The sequence below is a fragment of the Marmota marmota genome, unplaced genomic scaffold, assembly GCF_001458135.2.
Source record: "Marmota marmota marmota unplaced genomic scaffold, marMar, whole genome shotgun sequence".
Classification (NCBI taxonomy): Eukaryota; Metazoa; Chordata; class Mammalia; order Rodentia; family Sciuridae; genus Marmota; species Marmota marmota.
In genome coordinates this window covers 56,398,162-56,420,154 of record NW_026000037.1, presented here as the reverse complement: position 1 = coordinate 56,420,154, position 21,993 = coordinate 56,398,162, and the positions used below count along the sequence as shown (strand labels likewise).

Below are 21,993 nucleotides of genomic sequence, written 5' to 3'. Positions count from 1 at the left end.
TACACAATGAGATGAAGTGAAATGAATGATGTGGGCACTGTGATGTAGCATCAAGTTACTACGTCAGGGTTATGCAAGTACTATAATAACTTGACAGCTAATCTAATTATCAAGAAGACCACTAAGTAACTAACAAGTAGGATGCATATATAGTATGGACACAATGGACAAAGGGATGATTTTTAAGCCAAGTAGAACAATGGGGATTTCATCAAGTCAGTCAAATTTCAAATACATATATTGTTTATTTCTGGAATTTCCTATTTAGTATTTTCAGGGTGACTGTGGGTAACTTAAATTATGGAAAGCAAAACTACACACAAGGCAGGACTACTATGTATCAGTATGGACTCCTGGATTCCTACTTTATTTGAATATAATCTAATAATAATATTGTTGTTATTATTATATTTTATTTTTGGTACTGAGGATTGAATCCAGGGGCACTTAACCACTGGGCCACATCCCAGCCTTTTCATTTTTTATTTTAGAGGTAGGGTCTCACTAAGTTGCTTAGGGCCTTGCTAAACTGCTGAGGCTGGCTTAAACTTAGGATCCTTCTGCTTCAGCCTTCCAAGCCACTGTGATTACAAATGTGCACCACTGTGCCAAGCCTAATAATATTATTAATTCTGATGCTCAACCTGTAATAAATTGGCCAATAGAAATGTATTTAATCTGGCTCTCATGTCGCCTTGACAAATATACATTATCTAAAAACTTGAGCAGCACTTTTCAACTCCCCTGTTCAATAATTCTTTGTTCTTCATCATTAAACAATTCCCTGCCTTTATAGGCTTCTCTCTGATTTATTAGTAACCAATGGAAGGCACATCGAGAGAGAACAGAAAATGGGATATGTTAAATCATCAAATTATAAATACTTACATGAAGAATTGTGAACCATTTGTATCTTTCCCTCTGTTGGCCATTGATAAGAGAAATTCTTTGTTGTGTTTAACAGCAAAACTTTCATCTATAAAGAAGTAAAGTTTTCAGTTACATTATAAGTATATAATAAGGATATAAGAAAAAAGCATATGAAATCTGAAATAAAATTTCACCTGAATACAAAAAGTAAAGATGAAAGCTATTAAATTAAGTTCAACACTCATATGCTTATAGTTTTCCAAGTGATTTTTACATCAATAAAAAAGACAGAAAACATAATTTGTGGGAAAACTAGCCAAATCTCATAGTATCAAAAGGATTTTTAAGCCGGGCACGGTGGTGCATGCCTCTAATGCCGGTAGTTAGGGAGGCTAGGACAGGAATGTGAGTTCAAAGCCAGCCTCAGCAAAAGCAAGGCACGAAGGAACCTCAGTGAGACCCTGTCTCTAAATAAAATACAAAATAGGGCTGGGGATGTGGCTCAGTGGTAAAGCGCCCAAGTTCAAACCTAAGTACATGCCCCCCCCCCGCAAAGAAAATTAACCATCAGATTAGTTGAAGATAGTTGTATATTAGTATACATGTATATTATAATGAATAATCTAGTTGAATCAATAACCAAATGAATAAAATGTAAACATTTTTACCTTCAAAAAATCCTCCATAAATAGATTCCCCTCCTCGTCCATTTCCTACAAATGAAAAATAGACTCAGAATTCTCAAGACAGTGAACTCTTTGAAGTTGCTACCTAAACCAACATACTTCCTACAAAGTAGTGTGTGAATGATTTTTGAATCAAAGGATCAATAGCAAGTTATAAGATATTAACTTTACATCAGCAATGACAAGATCCCAAATTACCTTCTTTCACTTATGATGCTGTAATAAGAATGTGATAAAGCATATTAAGATTCTTGGAAAAAACAGTTTTCAGATTCTAATGATGACTACACAGTTTCTTCAACAAGAATTAATAACATTTTTTTTTCAAAGTGTCTTTAGAAATAGTTTTAAGCTGGGTGTGGTGGTGCATGCCTGTATTCCTGTGACTCAGGAGGCTGAGGAAGGAGGATCTCAAGTTCAAGGCCAGTCTCAGCAATTCAGCAAGCCCCTAAGCAAAATATGAGAGATTTGTCTCAAAAAATAAAAAGGGCCAAGGATATCGCTCAGTGGTAAAGTGCCCCAGGTTTCTGAAATCCCTGATATCATGAAAAACAAAAACAAACAAACAAAAAAACCAAACTGTAGTAAGAATTCCAAAATCAAAAACAGCCAACAGATTTAGAGATGAATACAGTTGTTATATGTCTAATCCCAACTACTCAGAAGTCTGGAGCAGGGGAATTTCAAGTCTGAGGCTAATACAGGCAATTTATCAAGATCCTGTCTGAAAAATAAAATAAAAAGGACTAGAGTGTAGTTCAGTGGTAAAGCTTTTGCTCAGCAAGCATGAGTCCTCAGATTAAAACCCAACTACAGAAAAGAAGAAAAAAAAAAAAACAAGGGAAACTATTTCCTATGTGTTTTCTTCTTTCATGCCATTCTATGAGTACTTCTACAATTTGACCAAGACTAATTGGAATGAGAATAAAGTCAGACTTAGACTTCTAAGGATTTGTCTAACATTAAGATCAATGACATACAATGATTATAAATATGTGGTTTTCTTCTGTGGGAATCAAGGTCTCACCTTCACTGAAGTCACCACCCTGAACCATAAAATCCTTGACAACTCTGTGGAAGAGACAACTCTTATAATGCAATGGCTTCTGAGTTGATTTCCCTGTCCCCTTTTCACCTGTAGTAGAGAAGAAAAATTAGCAGGATACCTAGTAAACACAAAAATCAAGGAAGTAGTATTAAAGCAAAATTACTTATGAAAGCTTTTGCCCTGTAAAATATAACTACTCTTGTATAGATTTCTTTAAACTACAGAACTTTCACTCCCTTCCAGGAAAAAAAAAAACAACAAAAAAAAGCATTTATCATTTTAAAAAGCCATCCACATCCACATTTTTCGGGCAAGTGCAGAAATCAATCTCAAATAAAATGCACTATAACTAATATTTCTAAGAATTATTAGGGCAACCGAAAATGTGAACAAACCTGTACAAAGACACCGAAAGTTCTCACATGTTTTGGGACACACATCAGAAAATAATTCAAAAACAACTCTTCCAGCTGAAAAAGAAAGTATTTGGTTTAACCTTCTTTACTAATTTAAAGTATTAAATACTAATTTTTAAATAACTAGGAACATTAATATTCTTACCAGGTTGATTGTTAATGGCGATGTCAAAAAAACAACGAGGACGCTGAACTTTTATTCCCATTGTTCCAATGCAGACTAAAATAGAAAAGATTTTTCCTGAGTAATTGACAAAATAATTCCATGGAGCAAAAACCAGAAATATGAATTAAATTATTTTTATATGTATTTCCATGAGGTAAATCATATGGATTATTAATGCTCTCAGAGATTAGATTGTGTTTTGTGAGAATAGAAAAGACTTCAAAGATAAGGCTTAGCCATTATCATACAATCAAATTTTTATTTTATCAACCAAATATAAGATTGCCAGCACAAACAGAAAATTGTATTAAGTTTGTACGACAACTGAACTGACAGGCAGATTACCTTTAAATTGAAAAAAGAACACCAACAAGGGCAATTGATTCAATTCTTTGCTCCTAGAAAGCAAAAATGAGAGTTCTGATTAAAACATGAGACTTAATAAGAAATAAAAATGGCTGGGGATATATATGCTCAATAGTGGAGCTGCAAGTACTGGTGGTAGGAGGAATTCTAAATACCATCAAAAATAAATCATCTATAAAGAACAAAGTAGAATTTTTGTTTAGGTACTGGGGATTGAACTCAGTTGCTTAACCACTGAGCAACATCCTAAGCCCTTTTTATTTTGAGACAGGATCTCTCTAAGTTGCTAGGGCCTCAATAAGTTGCTGAGACTGGCCTTGAACTTACAATCTTTATGCCTCAGCACCCCAAGTCGTTGGGATTACATCTGTGAGCCACCACACTGAACAAGGTAGAGTATTTTAATAATAGTAATATATGGTAGATATAAATGCTAAGTAAAAGCACAACAATAAGTTTTACTCATTACACGAGGCTACTTTTTTTTTTTTTGGTACTTGGGATTGAACTCAGGGCCACTTGACCACTGAGCCACATCCCCAGCCCTATTTTGTGTTTTATTTAGAGACTGGGTCTCAATGAGTTGCTCAGCTCATCACTTTTGCTGAGGCTGGCTTTGCACTCTCAATCCTCCTGTCTCAGACTCCTGAGCTGCTGGGATTACAGGCGTGAGAAACGGTGCCTGGCGAGGTCAGATTTAATCATGAGCAATTGCCTTTCCTGATGTGCTATTATAGACATACCAATGAGGATTATACTGTGTAACAGGTTTATCTACATAGCAGATACTTATTTTTAATAGAACTTTTTTTCTGGTAAGGCCCTTATTTTTAAAACTTGAAATTTTGAATGTAATATCTGATGGGGGTAGAGAGTTTAAGGTGAAGAACAGATGAAACAAAGCCAATAAGTTAAATAGTATACAAACTGACTATAAAAATGACATTTTCAACTTTCAGAAGCGACTAACTAAAATGTATATGCTTTTATGAAAATGAGTATATCTAAACTAAGCTGGTGGCTCAGCAAACAGTACACTATATTTTAGGCCCAGGGAAACTCTAAAAGATTTATAGGCTTTATCCTGTGTAGACCTCTCCCCTGGGCCACCCCCCCCACCCTGCCAGCTATGAACTGAACCTAAGATCTTGCTCATGTTAACCATGTGCTCTTTTGCTGAGCTATATCCCACTCTCTTAATTGAAGTTTTTACTGAGACAACTGTAGATTCACATGCAGTTAAAGGAAATAATAGATCCAATATAAACTTCACACAGTTTCACCCTGGTATAGTCTACATAAACATTCCCCAAAAGCGCATGTATTATTAAAGATTTGGTCCCAGGGTGGTGCTGCTGGCAGGTAATGAAGCATTTAGGAAATAAGGCCTAGTGGAAGGGGATTGTGAGACTCCAGCCTCTTGTCTTTTTCTCTTTGCTTCCTGGTTGATGGGTATAAGCACTTCTGTTCTACCACTTGTACTTATGCCATGTCTTATCACAGGCCTAAAGTAATTCGTGCCCTGTCTTGGACTGGACCCTCTAAAACCATGAGCCAAAATAAGCCTTTTCCCTTTACAAATTAATTATCTCAGGTATTTAATTACAGTAATGCAAAGTTGCTTAATATACTCCTAATGAGAACATTTTGCAAAATCTTTATATCATAGTAAAACTGAGGCTGATATAACCTACCTATCATCTATCTTACTAACATGTGCCTAGTTTTAATTACATTTAGTTCTACACAATTTCATCATTTGTGTAGGTTCACATACTAACCCTTATCAATTTTACATAAACCACAAGTCAGAGCATTCAACAAAAGCAATGGAAAAGTGAGGGATGATAACCTCTTGTCCAAATTACCAACAATGACAAAAATGCAAATTATATGTATTAACCTATTTGTTTAGTGTTGTTAATGTGAATTAGGGATTAAATTATATAAAAGATTATGTTGCGTTTGAATTCAGTCAAAGTATTGGTATATTCACTTTGGAATTACTGCATGGAAAAATATCCTTTTCTCCTAACTTTCTCCATCTCAAAATTCTAACAGGTATAATGGATAGTGGTATTGTTTTAAATAAAACAAAGGAAACAAAAAGATATCTTTCAAATCCTCCAGAATTCTACAGACACGAATTTTCTTTTCTTTTTTATTTTTAAAGAGAGAGAGAGAAAGAGAGAGAGAAATTTTTTTAATATTTATTTTTTAGTTTTCTGCGGACACAACATACCCGTCTGTATGTGGTGCTGAGGATCGAACCGGGGCCGCACGCATGCCAGGCGAGCGTGCTACCGCTTGAGCCACATCCCCAGCCCCAGACACGAATTTTCTTTAAAAACAAAACCAAAAAAACCTAACCAGGCGTGGTGGCACATGCCTGCAATCCCAGCGGCTCAGGAGGCTGAGGCAGGAGGATCGCGATTTAAAGCCAGTCTCAGCAAAAGTGAGGCTCTGTCTCTAAGTAGCTGGGGATGTGGCTTAGAGACGAAGTGCCCCTGAATTCAATCCCCGGTACCAAAACAACAACAAAACCTAGCAACTTTATAGTGTCCTGCTAAATTTGTTGCAGTATGTCTTTATGTATATAGTATTTTGCTTGCTGTATATTTGGAATTGAGAATAACTATGACTCCACAAATATGAGGAAACTATCCTATCTTATAGAAAAACATTAAATTACTACTTAATGGCAGTATCCAATTACATTTTATCTTCTAAACAATTTTTGTAGGCCTTCTTAAATTTTCTAGTTTGGGGATGAAGAGCCAGAAATAGAATTTTTTATACTATTTTCCTCCAAAGAAACTTCTATAGCTTTTTTTTTTTTTTTTTTTTTAAATTACAATGTCACAGGTGGTGATTTCTATTCATATGTGTTTAGGTACAGTACTGCCAAAAACATGCCAAACTTCTTACTATTACTCTTAATACCTTATAATAGTATATTCTTAAAAACAAACTCCAAATTTGAAAACGAGGCAAAAATGATTAAAGCTGAAAAAAAAGAACCCCATTTGCCCATAACCTTTCAGACAAAATCTTTGATGATTAAGTTTCTCAATTCCTAGATACAATGTAAACAATCTTATATTTGTGGGACTTGAAAAATGGAATGACTATCACCACTAATTTATGGAGTTTGAATAGGTTGGGGCTACTAGGATAGTGATTTATTCTGTTCCTTGATCTGAATGAACACTGTGTACAGGCAAGTTTACTTGTGAAAAACGTTGAGCTATGTGCAGGAATTTCTGTACTTTTCAGTATACTGTCATATTTCAATAAAAAGCTTATTTTGTTAAAAATAGTCAATATATCTAAAACAAAACTCTTTATTCTCCTCCTACCCTCATTCCCTCAAATAGACAGTAAACATTATTCCTGTCCCAGATGTTAAGTCTGAAAACTTGGTAGTCATCTTTGGTTTCACTCTCCCTCACACCTCATTTTCCAAACCATTTAAAAATAGATGGCTCTAACTTCAAAAACTATGCTAAATAGGGGCTGGGTTTGTGGCTCAGTGATAGAGCACTTGCCTAGTACATGTGAGGCACTGTGTTCGATCCTCAGCACCACATATAAACAAACAAATAAATAAATAAATAATAAAATGAGATTTTTTAAAAAAAAGAATGCTTTAAAAATTATCCTAAATAGTCTATCTTTACAAATATAGTCCTTCCTTATCTGGACTATTGCAACATCCTCCCACCTAGTTTCTGTTTTTTTATTTTTAGTCCTGTACTATTATCCACAGAATAACCAAAATGAAATGATTATTTCAAATCATAAATCTTAGCCAGATATGGTGGCCCATACCTGTAATCACAGATGCTCAGGAGGCTGAGGTGGGAAGATCCCAAGTTTGAGGTCAGCCTCAGCAAATTAATGAGCCCACTAATTTGAGCCCATGTTTAAAAAAAAAAAAAAAAAACAGTAAAAAGAGCTGAGCATGTAGATTAGTGGTAGAGTGCCACTGGGTTTTATTCCCAGGATTGGAATCAAATAAGTAAGGTAGGCATGACAGTACACTCCTGTAATCCAAGAGACTCAGGAGACTGAAGCAGGAGGATAGAAAGTTTCAGGCTCAGCAACTTAGTAAGACCCTAAGCAATTTAGCAAGATCCTGACTCAAAAAAAAAAAAAAAAAAAAAAAAAAGTCTGGAAATGTAGCTCAGTGATAAAGCATGCCTGGTTCAACCAAAGTAATTAATAAATGCATATATAAATAAAATTTATCATGTCTTTTAAAACTCTAATGTCTTACAATCACACTTAATTAAAATGTTTTCCATGGACTTTAAGGCTCTAAACAGTACTGCCCAACAGAAATATGAACCACATATGTAGTTTTAAATTATTTTAGATACCACATTTTGAAAAGTAAAAACTGGCTAAATTCTGTAATGTATTTTATTTTAACTCAGTGTATCCAAAATATTATCAATATATAACTGACACAAATATGTAATTAAGATATTTTACATTCTTTTTTGTACCAAGTCTTAAAAATCCAGTGTATATTTTATACTCTCAGTGTATCTCAATTCAAGCTAGCCACATTTCAAATGCTCTGTAACCACAAGTAGCTCATGGTTAATGTATTACAATTACATAGTCTAAATATTTTATCTCCTATTGACCTATACAACTTTACCCCCTACCACTTTCTTCAACATTACTTCAGTCACACTGGTACTCCTGCTGTTCTTCAACTATCCCATGACCTATTTCCTTGTCTTTTCCTTTATTTACTATTCCCTCTATGTGGAACAAGCTTACTCCAAATTTTCACATGGCTCATTCCCTCATTTAGGTTACTGCTCGGGTAGCACCTTCTCTTCATAAAGGCCATCCCTGACTATTCTATCCAAAACAGTAACACCCTTTTCTTCTGCTTTATTCTCCCCACCCACCCCAGTTAACTGGCACTTTATTATAAATTCAAGTTTTAAAAAAATCTTTATTTTGTTTATTTATTTTTATGTGGTGCTGAGGATTGAACCCAGTGCCTCATATGTGTAAGGCAAGCGCTCTGCCACTGAGCCACAACCCCAGACCCTAAATTCAAGTTTTTATATCAATCTCTTCTCATAAGAATATAAGTTCTATGACATGACAGACTTTAAGTCTTAGTCCCCTCTTCACCCCCTAGTGCTGCAAACAGTGCTGAGCACATGGCAGGTAATCGCTATTTATCAAATGAATGAATAAATGTGAGAGGATAAGGACAGTAAGGGTCCAACATTAAAACAATTAAAATGGAAACTCCCCAAATATATCATAATGGGAGAATAGCTGAATAAATGATGATATGTACATGTTATTTAAAAACTATTTGGCAGTTCAAAAGTGGTATATAACAGCCAGATATAGTGGTGCACACCTATAATCCCAGCTACTTGGAAATCTGGACAACTTAGATTCTCTCTCAAATAAAAAATATTAAAAAGGCAGGATATGTAGTGCAGTAGTAGAGTGATCTGGGTACAATACCTACTACCAAAAGAAAGAAAGATAGAAAAACAGAAAGGAAGGAAGAAAGGAAGAAAGAAAGAAAAAGTTGTATATACTTAATCCAGGGCTGGGATGCAGCCCAGTGATACCAGATGTTTGCTTATCATAAGTGAAGCCTATTTTATCAAAAAACAGTCTTATTTAGATAACCCAAGAAACCTACCCAAGACCCTAACAATCCCTTCAAAAAAAGATGCACAGAAGTACTTTTTTTAGCACTATAAAATATCCTACTTCTACAGATAAAGGTCTCAAGAATACATATAAAAACTGCTAATAGCATTTCTTCAAACGATATCAGGATTAGGGACAGAAGTCAATGGCATCTTTAGCTCTAATTGTATGTTTCAAATTTTGCAATGAGAATAGGTTCAATTGTTAGTTCACCAACTTAAAATTAATAAGACAAAAATAGTAGAAAATATATGAAAACATTAAGATATTATCTCTATCTGTAATTCCAGCAGCTCAGGAGGCCGAGGCAGAAGGATCACAAGTGCAAAAACAGCTTCAGAAACTTAGTGAGATCCTGTCTCAAAAATTAAAACAAAACAAAAAAAAAAGACTGGGGATCTGGCTCAGTGGTAAAGTGCCCTGGGTTCAACCCCTGGTAACAAACAAACAAACAAACAAACAATAATAATGAAGAAGAGTGGGGAAAAAAAGATTCTATCCCTAACTAAATGGGTTATAGATGAGTTTTTTATTTATTTTTTTTCCATATCTCAGGTTGTGTAAAACACTTATAAAAGAAACTCTTCAAAAGAGTTTAACTTCCCAGACGTGGTAGCACACACCTGTAATCCCAGTGGCTCAGGAGGCGGAGGGAGGAGGATCACATGTTCAAAAAGCCAGCCTCAACAACAGCGAGAGGCTAAGCAACTCAGTGAGACCATGTCTCTAAACAGAAAAATAATAGTTTAAAAAAAAAAAAGAGCTTAACTTATTGGGCTCCATTTGAGTACAATATGTCAAACTGCATTCTACTGTCATGTGTAACTAGTTAGAACCAAAACAAACAAACAAACAAAAAAGAAAACAACAAAAAAAGAGAGCTTAATATTTTTTAAGTGTCTCACTTTCATGATTGTTATTGCTGTTTAAGATTTGTCTAAGCCTAAACTGAGCCAGGCATGGTGTCACATGACTATAATACTAGCAACTGGGGGGGCTAAGGAAGGAAGACATCAATTTTGAGGTAAGTCTATGCAATTAAGCAAGACCTTGTCACAAAATAAGACATAAAAAGGGCTCGTGAAGTTGCTCAGTAGTACAGTGCCTCTGAATTCAATCTCCAGTACTGCATAAAAACAAAGGGATTTAATCTAAGCCGAGCACAGTGGCACATACCTGCAGTCCCAACTACTCAGTAGGCAGAGACAGGAGAATCTCAAGTCTGAGATCAGTTGGATTACTTATTAGGACAAAAAAAAAACCAAAAACAGTCTCAAAACAAAAAGTAAAATGGCTCAGGATATAGATCAGTGGTAGAGCACCTCAGGATTCAGTTCCCAGTACTACAAATAAATAAATACAATATTTTTAAAAAGACTTAAGATTAGACGATCTTAGGAAACAATCTTTTTCACAAAATTGTGTGCCACACCCCCAAGTGGAAATTAAGCAAAATACATGTGAATATTTCCTAATCACTGAATATCAAATAAATTTTAGATTTACTAAAAATGAAGTAAATAATGGAGATAAAGACTTGAACTCGGGGCTGGGGATGTGGCTCAAGCGGTAGCGCACTGGTCTGGCATGCGTGCGGCCCGGGTTCGATCCTCCGTACCACATACAAACAAAGATGTTGTGTCCGCCAAGAACTAAAAAATAAAAATATTAAAAAAAAAAAAAAAAAAGACTTGAACTCTGCTCTACATGTGTAATATGAATTGTAATGCATTCTGTTTGTCATATATAACAAACTAAAATTTTTTTTAAATTTAAAAAAGACTTGAACTCATGGAAAAAATATTATTCCTATTTGTCTTGAGGAAATTAGAAAAAATATCTTCAACAAATCAATGTATTGATTTTTTAACAGTAGAACAATGCATATGCATAGAAATGGTGCCAGTAGGACAATACTTTGAGAGGGCTGTCCTACTCAATGCAGTACAGAACATTAAGCAACCCTGGCCCTGACTATTAAGTATCAGTCACTATGACAACCAAAAAACCTCACTGTCCTTCTGCCCCCCAACTTCAAGAACCACTACCGATGGTGTCCACATACCAAACAATAAGCACAAAGGCCACTTAATGGGATAAACAGATAATTTGCAAAAAGTGAAATAATTATAATAAAAGGGACCTTCAATGTGGTATGATAAACTAGAAACAATGAATATAGATAACAATTTTAAATCAAAGTCTTTGATATATTTTTTATAATAATGAATAATTAGAAAAAAACTAAAATGTCTAACATAACAGTTAAGTAAAGTAGTTCATCTGATGGACTACCTCTGAACACACAAGTGTTTTTTAATAACACAGAAAAAAGAAGTCTGCTAAATACTAAATGAAAAATTTAAAAACTAACATGGTTGGGATTTTAAGCTTAAAAACTACATACAGGAGTTGTCACTACACAATTTCCTATAATAGTAAAAAAAAAAAAAAAAAAAAAAGTCCAGTAACAGGAATTACTAAAATAAATGATATGCTCATGAAGCAAAATATCATCTAGCCAGTAGAAATCTTATTCTTTTAAATGTTTTAATTTCTTCTTTTTAGTTATACATGACAGTAGAATGTATTTTGACATAGCATACATACATGGAGTATAACTTCTAGTTTTTGTGGTTATGTTGTGAAGTTACACTGGCTATATATTCATATAAGAATATAGGAAAGTTATATCTGATTAATTCTACTGTCTCTCCTATTCCCATCCCCTGTCCCTCCCCTCCATTCCCCTTTGTCTAATCCAGTGAACTTCTATCTTCCCTACCCCCCACATACCATTTATTGTAAATTAGCATCTGCATATCAGGGAGAATATTTGGCCTTTGGATTTGGGGGACTGACTTAAGAAATCATATTCTTACATATTAAAATCACAAAGACATTTTTCACTTATTGGAGTGACAAAAATAAAAAATACTGACTGTCTCATAGATTGTTCCTGCTAGTGAACGGGTAGATTAATACAATCCTTTGCCAATTTAACAACATATCAACTTTGACTCAGTAATACCACTTCTAAAAATTTGTAGGAATTTTTTTAATGTATATTCTTACACATTTGCAAAATAGAGTATGTACAAGTTATTCAATGCACCATGATTTGCAACAGTAAAAGGCTGTAAGTCTAACTGGCCATCAAGGAAGGACAGTCACAGAAATCTTAGTATATTCAAACATTTGTATACAATGTACATGTACAGGTTACACAAACTGTAGTATATCCCATACAATGTACAGAGCTATAAAAGAGTGAAGATAGCTATACTGCTAATCCAAGATATTAAAAAGAGGGTGGTACAAGCTAGGGAACAAATATGTGCATAATTTGTGTTCCTGGCATATTTTTATTTTATTTACTTATTTTGCAGCACTGAAGACTGAATTCAGGGGTGCTCTACCACTGAGCTACATCCCCAAGCACATCCCAAACCACCCCCTTATAGATAGTCCTGCTAAAATGCTAAGGCTGGCTTCAAACTTTCCATTGCCTTACACAGACTTTTGAGTTGCTATGATTATAGGCGTGCACCACCATATCTGGCTGTTTTTTGTATATTTTTATTTATTTTTTTAAATGAGTTCAAGTTTATTATTTAGTCTTTTTAGTGCTTCACACTCAATAAAGACTATGAGTGACCAAGAATTACATGCAAACAAAATAGAAAAATTGAATACCAATGTCTTCTTTCTTTCCTAATATTTTAAACACTGTTTCTTAAAGTGTTATCTCAGAATCCACCTCCATTTGAATAAAATTCAGTGTGTTGGGGCCAAGAACTATGCATCACAGTTGGGTTTGTAGCCATTTACTTACAGGTCATGCACATGATAATTATTCCTTAATAAACATCAATATTCCTTTCTTTTTTAAAAAAATATTTTTTTTAGTTATAGTTGGACATAATACCTTTATTTTATTTATTTATTTTTATGTGATGCTGAGGATGGAACCCAGGGCCTCATACATGGTAGGCGAGCACTCTACCACCGAGAGCCACAACCCCAGCCAATCAATATTCTTTTCAATGATTTCTTATTTTTCCTCCTCCCTGCAGCAAATCCTTTTTTTTTTTTTTTTGGTGGTGCTGAGGATTGAACCCAGGGTCTTGTACATGAGAGGCAAGCACTGTACCAATGGATCTATATCCCCAGCCCAAATCTAATCTTTTTAGTTTTCTAAAATTTTTATTATTTTTTATTATTAGAGCTTTATAATTATACACAGTAACTGCGTTCATCTCAACAAATTCATACATGCATAAAAACTGATTTCAGGTATGATTCCCCCCCCCTTTCCCTCCCATCCTCCTTCTTCTCTCCAGCTTTGTATAATACATTTTTAAAAGAAAAACAAACAATTAAAAAAAACTCCAAAACAAAACTCTATATATATTTGCTTAATTCAGAGACATCTGGCAGAATACAGTCCATGTCTGTAATCCCAGCTACTGAAGACGCTGAGGTAGGAGCATTACAAGTTACAGGCCAGCCTGGGCAACTTAGTGAGACCCTAGTTAAAAAAAAAAGTGGGGCTGAGGGGAAGATAGGGGATATATGTCAGTGGTACAGCACTTGTCTCACATGCTGATGGAGAGGAAAGGGGTAGTTAGGAAAGAGGAGTAAAAGGAAGGCGTGTTTTGTTTTGTTTTTCAGTTGTAGATAGGACACAATTACTTTATTTTACTCATTTATTTTTATGTGGTGCTGTTGTACCACAACATAAACCACAACCCCAGTCCTAGAAGGTTTATTTTTGTTTTTGTTTTAAACTATATAACCTCCCATACCTTTTCAACTTGATACTACACAAATATATAATCCATTAAAATTATTTTTTTAAAGGTTTTTTTTTTTTTTTTAATATTTATTTTCTAGTTTTCGGCGGACACAACATCTTTGTTTGTATGTGGTGCTGAGGATCGAACCCGGGCCACACGCATGCCAGGCGAACGCGCTACCACTTGAGCCACATCCCCAGCCCCTAAAATTATTTTTTAAATGGAAAAAAAATTAAAAAGAAAATCATCAAAGACTACAAATTAGAGACCTTTCTATTAGATGAAAATGCAAACTAGTAAACAACATAACTATAAATCACAAGTTCATATACATCAGTATACCGAGAAAACAATAGGAGGCGTTACACTAAAACATTATAACAATTAGGTTTGGACCATGAGTTTGAGGACATTTTCTTATGCATTTTTAATTTCTATAATTTTTTCAACAGATACTAATTTTATAATCAGGGAGAAATATTTTAAAATACTAAAGAGATTTTTTTTTTTTTTTTTGGCCTATCAATAGTGAAGACCTTTTTAAAGAGTAATTCTAGCCGGGTGCAAGGGTGGCCCTTGGGAGGCCCAGGCACAAGGATTCCAAGTTCGAAGCCAGCCTGGGCAATTTTAGTGAGATTCTGCCTCAAAATTTAGAAAAAAAGGTGGGGGTTGGGGAGGAAGGAGCAGCTCAGGGATAAGAGTGCCTCTGGGTTTAATCCCCAGTACTGAAAAAAATAATAATTCTAATACATGTACAAACAGAAACAGGATTTTACAACATTACTAGTAACAGTACATGGTACCTTTGGAAACAATACATGAAATCCTTAAGGGCTTACAGTTTGAACCAGTAAAAGTCAAATACAGGGAATTTGGGAACTACTCCAAAATTTAGAAAGCCTTCAAGTATAAAGTTGGCTTAGCACTCTTCTTAGTAACACATAATCAGAAGCAAACTATTTGATTGTACAAAAAAAGTTTAAATTATGGTTTCTAATTCAACAAAATACAGTTATTAAGGCAATGCTTAGGTAAGGATGTAGGGGAAAAGGTACTCTCATACACTGTTGGTGGGACTGCAAATTGGTGCAACAACTCTTAGACAACTTGGAGTGGAACCACCATTTGACCCAGCTATCTTACTCCTCAGTCTATATCCATCTATACCCAAAGAACTTAAAATCAGCATACTATAGTGACACAGCCACATCAATGTTTATAGCAGCACAACTCACAAATTCACAAATTTGTGAATTCACAATTCATAAAAATAGCTAAACTATGGAACCAACCTAGATGCCCATCAATAGATGAACGGATAAACTGGAGTATATATACACAATGGAATATTACTTAGCACTAAAAGAGCATAAAATCATAGCATTTATAGATAAATGGATGGAGCTGGAGAATATCATGCTAAGCAAAGTACACCACTCCCAAGAAACCAAAGGCCAAATGTTTTCTCAGATTAGTGGATACTGATCATAATGAGGGCGGGGGAACATGAGCAGAATGCAGGAACTTTGGATTGGGCAAAGGGGAGGCTGGGGAGGGGAGTATGGGGCAGGAAAAATGGTGGAATGAGATGGACATCACTACCCTACGTACACGTATGATTGCATGAATGGTGTGACTCTACCAGAGAACTGAAAAGTTGTACTTCATTCGTATACAATGAAATTTGAAATGCATTCTGCTGTCATGTATAACTAAGTAGAATAAAAAGAAAAAAGAGAAAAGGCAATGCTTACCAGGATTAACTATATAGAAAATGTTCTTAAATCAAGATGGAGCCAGGTGCAGTGGCATGCCTGTAACCCCAGCAACTCCAAAAGGCTGAAGCAGCAGGATCGTCAAGTACAAAGTCAGCCTCAGCAATTTTAGCAAGGCCCTAGGTAACTTAGTGAGACTGTTTCACTACCAGCTAGGCAATCCTATCACCCACCCCGCCAAAAAAAATCAAGATGGGCTAGAGGTATAGCTCAGTAGTAGGATGTGTGAGGTCTTGAGTTCAATCCCTAGCACCCATCCTCAAAAAGATCAAGATATAAAACAATATATGAATATCATCATAACCACATAAACTATTCCAAATCTTCAAGATCAGGGAAAGATTTACAAAGGGAAAAAAAGGCTGAAGAAAAAAATCATTATTTCATTTGGTTTGAAGACTGTAGGACTTTTGCTTGACTTCTTCCTACTTGTCTTTTAATTAAATGAATTGAAGAAAAAAATTCTTAAAAAAAGAAAATAGCCAAAGACAGTGGCACATACCCACAATCACAATAGCTTGGGAGGCTAAGGCAGGAGGATTTAAGTTCAAATCTAGCCTTAGCAACTTAGTAAGATCCTGTTTCAAAATAAAAAATAAAACAGAGCTGTGGATGTGGCTCACTGGCTAAACAGCCCTGGGTTCAATCCCTAGAACCAAAAAACAAAATACCAAACCCACATACATAGAGACTCCTCTAGAAAAATGTACATGTCGGGCTGGGATAGTGGCTCAGCGATAGAGTGCTCGCCTAGGACGGGCGGGACCCAGGTTCTATCCTCAGCACCACATAAAAATAAAGGCATTGTGTTGTGTCCATCTACACCTAAAAAATAAATATTTAAAAAAAAGAAAAATGTACATGTATTTAGATTCTATCACCCAAGGACATACTTTTCACAGAAATTGATTAAAATTATTTTCCTGAAATTAAAAATCAAATATCCTCTAAGTTTAAGAAAGAGGGAAGACAGTAATTATTCAAGTTACTACACAAATCCACTGAATATGTAAATGCTCAAATATTAACAACTCATGAAGAACAATGGTGACACAAAAGATGGTTCACAAACTTAAAACATTATTAAAATGCTACTAATTGCTACTCATTACCAAGAGCTCACTAACTGGTAATGAAAAATAGGATACAATATTTCCTCTAGAATTACGATTCCCAGATATTACTAAATAATATCTAAAATCAGACACAGTCGAAACAACCATCTGGTCAACTTTTCAGTTCTTCAAGAAAAAGTAAAAAGAAAAACAATGCTGAGAGCTACCAAAAATACAATTGGGGCTGGGGATGTGGCTCAAGCGGCAGTGCGCTTGCCTGGCATGCGTGGGGTGCTGGGTTCGATCCTCAGCACCACATAAAAAAAATAAAATAAAATAAAGATGTTGTGTCCACCAAAAACTAAAAAAAAAAAAATAAATATTAAAAAAACCCCTCTCTCTCTCTTTAAAAAAAATACAATTCAGGAAAACATTGCAACCATAAAAATTTCAATAAAATAATTCATGAATTGCCTAAGAATACTACAAGACAAAGCTTTCAGAGTATTCTGCCAATTTGTCACAAATCTGTTCAGTCTGAATGAGCTGCAGCTGTATCTACAAAATACAGATTTACATTTTTCTTGGAAAAACAATTACCACACCTAGCAGTGTGCCCCATTTCTGTACAGTAATCAGCATAACCTGCTCCCATCAGAGGAAATATGTATGTTCTATTTTGACCTACTTCATTGCTTATTAGCTGTTACCATTCATCATCTCCCTGACCTCATGAACTCACCTCATCTGGCTGACTTCCTCAGAAATTTAAGTATGAGAGAAAGAATTTACTTTTTTCATAACAAAAATTTTTAATAAGAAGCAATAAAGCCAATAAGCTCAATGAAAAAATTAGGTCATATAAAAATATACAAAATCCTGGGTTGGGTTTGTGGCTCAGTGGTGGAGAGCTTGCCTGGCACATGTGAGGCTCTGGGTTCAATTCCCAGCACCACATAAAAATAAACAAAATAAAGATAGTATGTTCATGTATAACTAAAAAATATTTTTAAAAATACACAAAATCCTAACATCTATATTTTAAAATAATTTTATACATTCTACTTTTTGTTAAGCAAATGATTAAGTTGTTCATGTTTGTCAACAATATCAGTCATGTACACAGTAACATTTAAAATATCTAAAAATGCTAAAATTTCTAAATTTCTGCAACAAATACATTTCAAATAATAAGTGAGAGGTAACAAGTTCATTTTGCAGTTTCACACATAAAACAATTTCTGTATTCATCCTAATATACTGAAAGATGCCAGGAAAGAGAGTACAAAGATATATATGGGCAGCTAATTACTAAATTATATGGCAAATGATATAGGGTTTGTAATTAGGCAATAAATAATGCAGTGACTTCTTTTTTTTTTTTAATATTTATTTTTTAGTTTTTCGGCGGACACAACATCTTTGTTTGTATGTGGTGCTGAGGATCGAACCCGGGCCGCACACATGCCAGGCGAGCACGCTACCACTTGAGCCACATCCCCAGCCCCATGCAATGACTTCTTTACATTCGAAGTTATTTGGAAATTTCACACAGTTAGCATATCACCGAGTCTTGAAAAGAGTAATTCTTTTCAACTATGAAGATGCTAAGCAAGTCTCTGCCCCTTCTGATTTCTCTGTCTAATTCCTATGTCTTCCAAGATTCAATTTAACCAGAATACACTCTCTGGCAACTTTACTCTGACTCTTTAAGGCTTACATGATCCTCCTTCATTGAACCTCATCCGGCTGACTTCCTCATAAACTTGTGTGAAAATTTTATAAACTCAAAATCTTTGTGCCAGGTGCCGTGGCACACATCTGTAATCCCAGCGGCTCAGGAGGCTGAGGCAGGAGGATTGCAAGTTCAAAGCCAGTTTCAGCAAAAGCAAGACCCTGTCTCTAAATACAAAATAGGGCTGGGGAGGTGACTCAGTGATCAAATGCCCTGAAGTTCAATCCCTGGTACCAAAAAAACAAAACAAAACAACAACAAAAAAAAACAGCTTTGTATCTTCTACACCAAGCATAGTGTCTAACCCAGGTCTACTTACCAAATACAAAGAATGCTAGCTAATGGAACCATGAACAATGGTTTTAGTATAAAAACCTTTTGTAATAATCTAGTGCCTTTCCCCCTATATGCAGGGCTTCTCACATGGTATAGTGCTAGTATTTATCTTTAAGCAATAATTTCTTCCAGAGTCTACCAGTAGTCATCCTCTCAGTCTACCCTACCATTGAAACTAAGCTCATTCTCTATATCTTCCTACTGGGATGTATTTCATTAAGAAAGGTTTTTTTTTTCCTTCCTTTCTTTCTTTGTAGAATCCACTTCTTTAGTTCAGGACCAAGAAACAAACAAGACATTCTCATCTACTGAATTTAATAAAACAAGTAACAATTTTTATACAAGATTTCCACCTGTAAGTGCCACCATGTAAGTTAAATTAATTAAAACCATAGCAGATTTTTTTAAGATTACTTTCAAGGAAAGCATTTTAGTGTTCACACCAGCTTCTTTAGCTCACTCCTAATGTAGTTCACACAGATCAAATGAGAAATAAAAATAAACTGCTTCAAAAACATTTGAGTACATTTATGACTGCCAGATTGCTGCTAAATTAAGTGAAAACATGCTAATATTCCAAAGTGTCAGGAAAGACAACTAAACTCTTCCATATTAATGCCCTTTACTGTTCTGACACACACAAACCACTGGGCTGGTAGCAACATGATTAACAGTGTACAGGCATTTCTGAAATATTTTTTTTTCTTTTAAAGAATTTAATGTTTATTTTTTGTTTATTTTGTATGTAGTGCCTCACCTGCGCTAGGCAAGCACTCTATCACTGAGCTACAACTCCAGCCCTCTGAAATTCCTAAGTTCTTTAGAAAACTTAAAAAGAAAAATTTATAATATTGCCAAATTCAGGGTTCAATAAGGATATTATACACTTATACATCCAATCTCAAGGACATAAAAATGTAACAATTATGTTAGTACTGAAGCACAAATGTAAATAAATACTAAATGGAAAATCCCTGCCTATATCTATCTATCTATCTATCTATATATATTTTTTTTTTTTTTTTTTTTTTTTTTTTTTGCGGAGGGAGGGGGGATTGGGAATTTAATGCAGGGGCAATTTACAACTGAGCTATTTATTATTTTTCATTTTGAGACAGAGTCTCACCAAGTTGCTAAAGCTGGCCTTGAACTTGCAATCCTACTGTCTCAAGTCTTCCAGGCCCCTTAATGTTTTACCTGCAATTATTTACTTTTTTTGGTACTGAGGATTAAACCCAGAGGCACTTGACCACTGAGCCACATCCCCAGCCCTGTTTTATATTTTATTTAGACACATTTATTTAGGAACTCACTGAGTTACTTAGTTTCTCGCTTTTTGAGGATGGCTTTGAATTCGCAATCCTCCTGCTTCAGCCTCCAAAGCCACTGGGATTTCAGATGTGCGCCACCAGCCTGGCCAAATATGTATTTTTTATAATGATAAATTTATCCCTTGCTTTTCGGAGACATACCTATATCATTCTACTAAACCCACTTTATTTAATCCAGTAATTCTAAGATTTAAAAAAATCACAGATTTTTGGAGCTGGATGTGTGGCACACACCTGTATTCGCAGCTATTCAGGAGACTGAAGCAGGAGGCTCACAAGTTCAAGGCCAGCCTGGATAACAGAATGAGGCCCTGTGTCACAATAAAAAATAAGTAAAAAAAGGTTGGGGATGTAGCAAAGTGATAAAAGCATTTGCCCATGATGCATGAGGTCGTGGGTTCAATCCCTAGTACGGAAAACACACACACACACACACACACACCCCAAAACAAAAACAAAAACCACAGAAATATAGACTTTTGGAGTTTGAAGGAATTTTAAGAGTAATCCAGCCCAATCTTCTAATTTTACAAATGAAGAAGAGGTCTAGAGAACTGAAGTGAATGCCTCAATATCACAAGGGGAAAAAAAGTAAGAGTTCTAGTTTGGTACTAGATAACTTCACTGTAGATGCTAGTTTATTTATAACAATGCAGATAATGGCTTATTAAATTTTATTTTCTACTATGTCACCATAATGCAACAGTTAATTATGAATAAATCTGAAGTTAAAATGTATATAATTAACAGAAGCAATAATATATAAGCAAACGTTTTACTCACATTAATCATTTTAATATCTAAAATTGATATTTAGCCCAGTGTGGTAGTGTGTGCCTCAATCCCAACTACTAGAATAATCAAGACAGGAGGATAGTAAGTTAGAGGCCAGCCGGAGCAACTTAATGAGACCCTGTCTCAAAATAAAAATTGGGCTAGGGATGTACCTCAGTACTAGAGTGTTTGCCCAGCCCACAGAGACTGTGAGTTCAACCCCCATTCCCCCTCCCAACACACACACAGACTGATGTTTACATTTATGTATTACATACTTAAGTTTCAAAGATCATAGTGATCATTTTAAGTTACCACTCAAAAACTGCAAAAGGCTCTTTATTAGCAAAAGCACAAAGTCCTAGTTACAGCAGTGTCTGAATATTCACAGTATTGCCTATAATAAATCAAGATTTAAGTTTTTTGCTTTACAGAAATAAAAACACACAAAGTTCTTATGTTGACCACATATACCTTAAACCAGGGAAAAATCATTGATATTTAGAAAGAAAAAGGAAAAAAAAAGAGGAGCTGGGACTATAGCTCAGTGGCAGAGCACTTGCCTAGCATGTGTGAGGCACTGGGTTCCATCCTTAGCACCACATAAAAATAAACAAATAAAGGCATTCTGTCCATCTACAACTACAAAAAAAAAAAAATTCTTTTAAAAAGAGAATGTAAGCTTAGTGCTAATATTATCAGTTAAAAAAAAAAAGCACATAATACCACATAGCAAAAAGATCTGCCACAGGCTCTTCAAATCACTTGAATTAATTACCTGTGGATTCTTACTACAAATTAAGAGATATTTCAATACATTGAATAAAGAAGTCTAAAAATAGACAATGTTATGATTTTATTGAAATATGCTATTTGTAAAACAGGATTAGCTTATTAGTTAAAAAAAATCAACATGTAGTTTTCCTAAAAGGG

The 21,993-nt window shown here is 34.9% G+C and overlaps 1 protein-coding gene across 6 annotated transcripts in view; it reads right to left on the bottom strand.

Moving 5' to 3' along the window:
• The window catches only part of Ppig (peptidylprolyl isomerase G), a 61,374-nt gene that overhangs the window by 37,397 nt on the left and 1,984 nt on the right, over positions 1-21,993 (bottom strand). For 3 of the 6 annotated variants that reach the window (XM_015479291.2, XM_048812443.1, XM_048812439.1), the window contains exons 2-7: positions 3,532-3,584; positions 3,166-3,240; positions 3,000-3,074; positions 2,584-2,691; positions 1,539-1,583; positions 889-976 (exon numbers count right to left, since the gene is read on the bottom strand). In XM_015479291.2, coding sequence (XP_015334777.1) covers positions 889-976; positions 1,539-1,583; positions 2,584-2,691; positions 3,000-3,074; positions 3,166-3,226 — 377 coding nt within the window. In that variant the 5' untranslated portion in view covers positions 3,227-3,240; positions 3,532-3,584. Of the gene's footprint in view, positions 1-888; positions 977-1,538; positions 1,584-2,583; positions 2,692-2,999; positions 3,075-3,165; positions 3,241-3,531; positions 3,585-9,878; positions 9,957-21,993 lie in introns of those variants that run through there. The other 3 variants (XM_048812440.1, XM_048812442.1, XM_048812441.1) reach the window with 2 other exon arrangements.